The sequence below is a fragment of the Helianthus annuus genome, chromosome 3, assembly GCF_002127325.2.
Source record: "Helianthus annuus cultivar XRQ/B chromosome 3, HanXRQr2.0-SUNRISE, whole genome shotgun sequence".
Taxonomy (NCBI): Eukaryota; Viridiplantae; Streptophyta; class Magnoliopsida; order Asterales; family Asteraceae; genus Helianthus; species Helianthus annuus.
Genome location: NC_035435.2, coordinates 25,689,973 through 25,699,074, shown reverse-complemented (window position 1 = coordinate 25,699,074; position 9,102 = coordinate 25,689,973). Strand labels below are relative to the sequence as shown.

At 40.8% G+C, this 9,102-nt stretch overlaps 1 protein-coding gene and 1 non-coding gene across 2 annotated transcripts; one reads left to right on the top strand and one right to left on the bottom strand.

The window, feature by feature from the left end:
• Nucleotides 1-606: 606 nt before the first annotated feature.
• LOC110927611 lies at nucleotides 607-2,636 on the bottom strand. Its single transcript, XM_022171138.2, has 3 exons — nucleotides 2,353-2,636; nucleotides 1,501-2,034; nucleotides 607-1,394 (listed from the first exon to the last, which is right to left on the bottom strand). Exons 2-3 carry the CDS (start codon nucleotides 2,030-2,032, stop codon nucleotides 1,345-1,347), a joined length of 582 nt encoding a protein of 193 aa, XP_022026830.1. The 5' UTR covers nucleotides 2,033-2,034; nucleotides 2,353-2,636; the 3' UTR covers nucleotides 607-1,344.
• Nucleotides 2,637-8,012: 5,376 nt separating this feature from the next.
• LOC118490943 lies at nucleotides 8,013-8,118 on the top strand. The gene has a single exon (XR_004890168.1). It is a non-coding gene; the product is annotated as a small nucleolar RNA R71 (small nucleolar RNA).
• The last annotated feature ends 984 nt before the right edge of the window (nucleotides 8,119-9,102 follow it).

The window sequence follows — 9,102 nt, the reverse complement described above, 5'->3', positions numbered from 1 at the left end:
AAGTGCATGAATTATGAAACCGGGATCTTAAAGTACTAAACCTATTAAGAACCAACTAAGCCCCTCGACCCTTCTCAAGGAGAAACCTGTGGAACTACCTAGGCCGTTAATCCTACCGGTTATTAGACGCCTTTCCAGTTGTCTAATTATTGTGTAAGTACCCTAATGTTGACCTATTCTTTTCCAATCCTAGATCTAGGGTAGTTTGAAGTAATTAATTTGACTTGATAGACTAATAAGACTGACAGGTAAACCAAGACATGACCTTTTCCAAGGACTATCTAAAGCAATTCGCCGGGTAAGACCTACCAATAGCCCCTCACTTCCCAGGTATTAGGACTAGTATAACACTAAGACTTAGCAAATTATTACCAATTACTTCTAGGGGTTATTGCGCAATTCTCCCTAAAGAGTGAAGGTTTTCTAACATGATATAGACCCTCACCGAAACCCTAAACCCTAATATGACTCTATGTTGTGATATAGACCGTCACTAAGAATCATATGAAGCAAGTAATAACAATAAACCAATTCAAAGTACGCATACACATCAAACCATTAAATCAAACCGCTTACTAAACACAATCACCCATAACAATCATGCAATTAACGAAAACGGTAAAAACTTTATTCAATCCATTCAACTAAGTCTAGGTGGCATAAAAGTTTAGCCAAGCATGTTCATAAACGAAAACAAATCAAAGAAGTTCAACAAAGAATTCATTGAATAAAAATAAGAAACCAGAAAATAAAAGAAATCTAAAGGTAGAACCCGTAAATTCTTTGATCTCTAAGCTTCCCACTTGTCTCCAATGATTCCTGACAATTCGTTCCACTGATGTTCGTAGAATAATAATGTGCGGCTCCTTCTCAATTCGTCTGTGATCTTCGTATGATTTGATGTTGGGTATATTCCCTCTAGTCTGCCGTCTAAGATTTATTTATCTCCTTCTAATAATGCACGTCCAACTAAAATTAATTGGGCCATAGATATGGCTGATTGTGTTATTTTATATATTCATAAATAAAATATTCACAAGCATACAAAAAATTCTGCAAAGCCCAATATATATGATGTTTAATAAATTGGCAGCCCCCAAGGCTGATCTTCGTGCGTCCAGCAAGTCCAAGACTTGCATCCCATGTTAATGCCTTATTATATTCCTTGGGGTTTCATTAAAGCCTAAAAATCCCCTTTTCACATAATCATGCTAGGCTCAGATGTTTGGTGGCCCCACAACAATTATAATATCAAATATGCCTCCATTAGAGATAACGGGCTCGGCCCACTCGAGAAAAATAACGGCAATTTTTATTCGGTCCCTGGCGGTCTACACTACTCAACTAGCTGGATATTTCTTTATTACTCGTTTTTGCTCCATTTGCACCAAGACCTGCCAAAACACAATATAATATAATATAATACTAAAACTAACTAAAAAGAATAAATAACTATACAATAATTATAAAATTTACACGGGACAAATATGTGTATTTTACCCCACATCAGTCGCGCACACGTCAGGCCGTCATCAAACTTCGCTATTCGACGTAGTGAATCATAGGACATCTCAACCTTGACCCTGTTACACCAGCCGATAAGCTTGATCTGTTTTGGAGCCTTGAACGGGGGACATTCGAGTGAGGCCATCCATTCTTGAATCTGGGTGTCATACATCTTCTTCACCTCACCATCATAACACTTCAAAGCTGCCCCCCAGCCCAATGCCTTAAACTTTGCCGTTATCCCGAACGGCCCAAAATCAGCTTCACGGATTTCCTTTTCACAAATGAATGCTTCACCCCTTTGTTTCAGTTTATTCATTTGTTCGTGAAATAAATCCTCTCTCCATTCCGCAGGTTGGTCTAGCAATGAACCGGATGTCCAATCCGGCTTAGGACCCCTTGGAGGTGCATCCTCCTTCGAGTCCGGGTCGCCTATCCGTGTCAATCTCCTCCTCTTTTGTTGTACATCATCCCCTTGAGGCTCATTAGACGAACTTGCAACCGATTTTCCTTTTTTCGTCACCATACCTACACACATTCATAAACCACACAAAACAATTTCAAGTTAGTTCAACTTCTCAATCTTCCCCACACTTGCTTTATGTTATGGGTATAGATGTACAAAAACCAAAAATTCATTCTTTCAAACAAAAATTCGGCATGATGTCCCTATAAATCAGAATTTTTCTAAAAATTTTCACTAGACATCAAACACATTTATACCCATAGCACTCAATGGTTCACAAAATCCTACCATCTATTTCATACAAGCAAGTGTGTAAGCAAAAACATAATGAGAACTTACAAACCTCAATGTACTTCAAAGGATGACAAGAAATTGCATACCTTAGTGTTGTAGAAGATGAGAATAACAAGTTCTTGAAGTTTACACAAAAACCCACAAAAACCCCAAAATTTTCGGCACCCTTATGTGTAAATCCGACCCAAAAACAAAGGATTCTTCGAGATATGAGTATAAAACTAGAATCCTTGTGAAATTTCACCCAAGATGGACTCAAGAATCACTAAAATCAGATAGGTTTTGAAAAAGTTATGGAGTTTTGAAGGTTATGGTGGCTAGGGTTCTTAGGAAGAAGAGTGAAGAAGATGGAAAAGAAAAGTATGACATGTGGTTGGGGTGTTTCAATCGATTTGTGTGGTTGGGGGTTATTGTTGTTTTTGTTTTTATTAAAATAGTTATTATTATTTATTTATTTATTTTCGGATATTTTTTTATATATACGACAACAGACCTGACCCCACCTTTTCACTCGTCGTCGTAGCCTACGGCGATCGCCGTAGGTTACGGTGATCACTGGGCATAAATTCTTTGGCGTAAAACAGTACCTACGTGCCGTAAGGTGTTTTTTTTGTTCACTAGCCGCCGTAAAGCTTACGGCGGGTACTGGGCACAGGGGGGCCGACACAAGCTTTTAACTTACAAAATTTTTATGTTTGTTTGTTTTGTTTTTTTTTTTAATCCCGTGTTGTCCTCAACACTATGTTCGGGAAATTCGTAAAAATTTCCCCACACTTGTTTCGGACACCTGTTTAAACGGAACTTATTTAAACCAAAATAAACTAAACTAAATATTTACAAACACCAAACCTGGGCCTCTTTCACTTTTCTTCGTCATCTAATGGGCGTAGAATGTAACCCACTTTGTCAAGCTCGAGATTGTTGATGTCGTTACCTTCCAAATACGGTTTGAGCCGATGCCCGTTCACCGTTTGTTGCTTATTTGTTTGTTCATCTTGTATATCGACATCACCGAATCTCCCCACGCTTCGGACAACGTAAGGACCCATCCACTTGCTTTTGAGTTTTCCAGCGAACATCTTCAACCTTGAATTATACAACCACACCTTTTGACCCACTTCGAAGTTATTTTTCTTTATTTTTGCATCATGAACTTTCTTTAGTTTGTCTTTGTATGCGGATGCACACTCATAGGCTTGATCCCGTATTTCCTCAATCTCATTCAATTGTAGCTTTCGCGCCCGACCCGCTTCGTCATAGTTGGCATTTACCGTTTTAATCGCCCAATATGCCCGATGTGCTAACTCCATAGGCAAATGACACCCTTTTCCATACACCATTCGATAAGTATTTGTATCAAGTGGAGTTTTGTAGGCCGTTCGATAAGCCCACAACGCATCATCAAGTTTGCTTGACCAATCTTTTCTATCCGTTCTCACCGTCTTCATTAAAATCTCTTTAATTTGATGGTTGGACACTTCAACTTGTCCACTTGTTTGCGGATGGTACGGTGTAGCAACACGGTGATTCACATTGTATCTTTTTAACAACTTCCCGAAATTGAACTTCTTGAAATGTGAACCACCGTCACTTATTATCACCCGAGGCACACCGAATCGAGCGAAAATATGGGATTGCACAAACTTACATACAACGGAGTGATCGTTGGTCCTTGTAGCGACAGCTTCAATCCATTTTGAAACGTAATCAACCGCAACCAATATGTACAAAAACCCATTTTAGTTTGGAAAAAGACCCATGAAGTCTATTCCCCAAACATCAAATACCTCCACTACCAAAACTGGTTGTAACGGCATTTCATCCCGTTTCGAAATGCTTCCCACTCTTTGACAATTTATGCAATTTCGGGCATAGTCGCAGGAATCCTTGAAAATCATGGGCCAATAAAACCCACTAGATAACACCCGATAACTCGTCTTGTTCCCACTAAAATGCCCTCCACATGCCGATGAATGAGCATGGGTCAAGATTTTTAAAACTTCAGTTTCGGGAACACATCTTCGTATCACTTGATCGGGTCCGATTTTGAACAAGTCCGGTTCATCCCATATACATTGCTTTACTTGACTAAGAAATTGTTATCGCCTCTTCTTTGTCCAATGATTCGGAATTGCACCCTTGGCCAAATAGTTCACGTAATGGGCATACCAAGGTGCAACAAAAGTAGAAATGGCTAACAATTGTTCATCGGGAAACCGTTCATTAATTTCGCTCGGGTCATCAACACCTTCCAATGGGATCCGGGACAAATGATCCGCTACAACATTTTCACACCCCTTTTTATCCCGAATCTCGAGTTCGAACTCTTGCAACAAAAGCACCCAACGAATCAACTGGGGCTTTGCATCCTTCTTTTCCATTAAATATCGGACCGCACTATGATCCGAATACACGATCACCTTGCTCCCCCAATGTAAGATCTAAACTTGTCCAAGGCATACACCACCGCTAATAATTCTTTCTCGGTTGTGGTGTAGTTCAGTTGCGCCTCGGACAAAGTTTTACTTGCATAATAGATCACCACCGGCTTTTTATCAACCCTTTAACCCAAAACCGCTCCAATGTTCGTGTCGCTAGCATCACACATAATCTCGAACGGCTTTGACCAATCCGGTGGTTGCAAAATAGGAGCCTTCACCAACTGTTCCTTCAACACATGAAACGCTTGCAAACATTCGTCAATAAAATCAAATGGAACGTCCTTCAATAATAAATTACATAAAGGTTTTGTAATTACACTAAAACCCTTAATAAACCTTCTATAGAACCCCGCGTGTCCCAAAAATGATCTCACCCCCTTAACATTCTTTGGTGGGGGTAGAGATGAAATTACCCGAATTTTTGCTTTGTCTACCTCCATTCCCCGGTCCGAAATCACATGCCCCAACACAATACCCTCTTGAACCATAAAATGGCTCTTTTCCCAACTTAGCACCAAGTTTGTCTCAACACACCTTTTTAAAACTTTTTCTAATTCGTCAAGACAAGACTCGAAACTTGGGCCAAAAATGGAAAAATCGTCCATAAACACTTCAAGAGATTCCCCAACCATATCCGAAAATATACTCATCATACATCTTTGAAATGTGGCCGGGGCATTACATAGTCCAAATGGCATTCGCCGAAGAGCAAATGTACCATACGGACATGTAAACGTGGTTTTGTGTTGGTCGTCCGGGTAAATAGCAATTTGGTTATATCCCGAGTACCCATCCAAAAAACAATAATATTTTTGACCGAAAAGTTTTTCAATTATTTGGTCAATGAAGGGTAACGGGAAATGGTCTTTGGAGGTAGCGGCGTTTAATTTTCTATAATCAATGCAAACTCGCCACCCGGTGACCGGGCGGGTGGCAATTTGCTCACCTTGTTCGTCTTTTATTACCTGGATGCCGGATTTTTTAGGCACTACTTGAGTCAGACTTACCCACGCACTGTCCGAAATGGGATAAATGATCCCTTCATCCAACCACTTGATAACTTCTTTCTTTACCACCTCTCTCAAGTTTGGGTTCAACCTTCTTTGTGTTTCACGGGTTGGCTTTGCATCCTCACTTGTAATGATTTTGTGCATCACAATGGATGGACTAATACCTTTTAAATCGGCTATCGTCCACCCAATTGCAACCTTGTGAGCCTTCAACACCCGTATTAGCTCCTCTTCTTGAGCTACCGCCAAATTAGAAGCTATGATTACCGGTAAGGTGTCATTCTCCCCCAAAAATGCATACTTTAAATGCTTTGGTAGCTCTTTCAATTCCACACTTGGTGGACATTCCAAAGAAGGCTTTGTGCCCGAATCAATTTCCACCGGTAAGGTATCCGTTTGGTGGGTCCATAGTGGTCTTCCTTCTTTCACCGCAAGAGCCTCTTGCTCTTTCTCTTCTATCTCCAACTCACATGCATGAACCTGCAAAGACACGTCACAAACACAAGAACCCAAAATTTCTTCCTCGAACTCCTTCGGGTCGTATCCCTCTATGAAATCTGCTAGAAAACACTCATCACCATAAACGTCAGTACCATTAGTAAAAACATTTAATCTCATCTTTCTATTACCGAATGTCATGTCGACCGTACCATATCAACAATCAATAACGGCATGTGCGGTGTTTAAAAATGGCCGACCCAAAATAACATTTTGTTGTTGAATTGGGTCTGCAGATGAGTAATCTAGCACAAGAAAATCCACGGGATAATAAAACTCGTCAACCTTAACTATCACATCCCGGACAATACCCCGGGGAAGTTTGTGAGATAAGTCGGCTAATACCACCGTTGTCTCAACCCGTTTCAATGGACCAAAATCGTATTAGTCATACAACCCCCCCCCCCCCGGTAGGATACTTACTCCGGCTCCAAGATCCAATAACGCCCTTGCAGGTTGAAAATTTCCAACTTGGATGTTTATGAGAGGCGTTCCGGGATCTTGTAGCTTAGGAGGAAGATCTCCTTTCAATACTGCACTTACCCGCTCCGTTAAATCTACCAATTTAGGCACTTTTTGTTGCCTTTTTTGGGTACACAATTCCTTTAAAAACTTGGCATAAGCGGGTACCTGTTTGATTGCTTCAAGTAAAGGTAGATTGATTTTAACCTGTTTAAAAACCTCCCACATTTCCTCTTTTTGAGGACCCCGTTTTGAAATGAAATTTTTCCTACCCGGATCTAATAAAGCCGAGGGAAATGGTACTTGACTAGTTCCCTCATCTTCATTTTTCTTTTCTTGTTCTTTATTAATTTCGAGTTTTTCAAAATTGGGTTTTTTTAGAAGAAACAATAGTTGGTTCATTTTCTTCCTCACTATCTTGACCCGTTATATCTTCAACCACCCCCTCAACCAAATCCGGTGAAGGATTGGTTTTGTACTCTTTCCCACTTCTCAAGACACTTACATGGTGAATATTAACATTATTACCTCTTGAAGTACTATGAGACGGGTTTACCTTAGTGTCGCCTGGTAATTGACCTTTTTTTTTCTTCAATTCCGACACTTCAGTTGCGAGTTGACCCATTTGGGTGGTCAAAGTTTGAATCGCTTTGTCTCGGGCCTCGTCTTTTTGTATGCGAGCGTCATCCATTTGGTTTCTCTTTTGCATTTCCACTTGCATGCTCTTCAACATATCCATCATCTCATTTTCACCCGAAGACCCCCCTTGTTCTTGACCCGCTTGATATTGCCTTTGGTATCCTTGGTTGTTCCCACCTCGATATCCACTTTGGTTATTGTAAGGTTGGCGCGAACCATAGTTACCTTGGTTACCTTGGAAATTAGGGTTTGCTTGATTTGAAGGGTTCCCATAATGAAAATTTGGGTGGTTCCTCAACCCGGGGTGGTAAGTGTTAGAAGTCATGTTATAGTTTCTACCACCCCCCTCCTTGACCTTATACCACATGGACTTCCTCATATTGCCCTTCCACCATTCCTTGGCAATTTTCAGCCGCATGACCTATTTCATTGCAAATAGCACACACATCATAAATTTGATTAGAGGTTTGAACATTACCATCGTCAACCGTATGCACTTGTGTTCGGTTAACGGCCGGTCGTGCTCTCCTTGATGCTTGAGCTTTCCTCTTTGATGTAATTGCCATTTGTTCCAAGAACTCCCAATCACCATTCTCGTAATTCGTGCCAAAAGTACCATTTGTGATTGACATTAGATCACGAGCATCTTCAGCACACAACCCCTCGTGGAAGGCATTCATCAACTCCCAAAGTTCAATTCCATGATGCGGGCAATTCTTGATCATCATATTGAAGCGCTCAAAGGCTTCATGAAACATTTCGCCTTGTTGTTGTTGAAAACTCCTCAACCCCTTTCTTGCATCATTGGTCTTTTGGGCGGTGTAGAATTCGTCTATGAAAATTTGTTGCATATCCGCCCAAGTATAAATAGATGCTGAAGGCAAAGTGTAGAGCCACTTCTTTGCCTTATCCTCCAAAGAAAATTGAAATAAGACCAACTTGACATCATCGGCCGAAAAACCTTGACTCCCAAGAGTATTGCAAATTGAGTCATAGGCCTCCAAATGGAAATAAGGCTCCTCCGTTGCTAGCCCCTTATATTTCGGCAAACTTTGCAAGGAATTTGTTCTTACTTCAAAAGTTCTTCCTTGGTTGTTATGAGGAATGACTACCGGTGAAGGATTATGGGTAATCACCGGCCTAAAATGCGCTTCAATACCCCTCACATGTTCTCTAAGATGTCTTCTTGGTACACCAAACCGACCCCTTGGACGAACAGGACCCATTGGTCTTGGAATATGTCCTTGTGGTGTAAATGGTTGTTGAAATTGTTGTTGTGGCATCGGTGGGTTTTGAATTGGTCTTTGGAATTGTTGTTGAACATTCGGTGGACGAACTTGTTGCAATGGTATGGGACGTTAAATTTGTGGCCCTTGTGGTCATGGTCTAATGTGTTGTGGTATAAGTTGTTGTTGTTGTGGCATTCCACCAACACTTGGCATTACTTGAGATTGACCTTGCACATAACCGAACTCTCCTTGATCCCCATCACCTCCATAAGCATAACCATCTTCATCATAGCCCTCAAAATCCTCATATCCCTCATCATAACCATCTCCTTGAATTCCCAAAGATTGCCCAAATGGAAGAGTCGAGTATTGAAAACCCGACTGGTTTGAAGGTCTAAAAGTAGAAGTGGCGTGGACAATGGTTGAATTTGGTGCTATGGTATAGTTTGAATATGATTGACCCGCACCCGGGAAGAAATGGGACAATGGTGGAATAGTAGTAGAAGGGTTGAAAGTAATGGTTGGTTCTTCTTGAGTGGTAATGGGTTGTGTGGTGT

Excerpts from the sequence above, each read along its gene's own strand:
- LOC110927611 (XM_022171138.2), bottom strand. The coding sequence starts at position 2,032 with ATGGTGACGAAAAAAGGAAAATCGGTTGCAAGTTCGTCTAATGAGCCT. Across the intron at positions 1,395-1,500 it reads GTGTGCGCGACTGATGTGGG|GTCTTGGTGCAAATGGAGCA; the intron begins GTAAAATACACA and ends GTGTTTTGGCAG.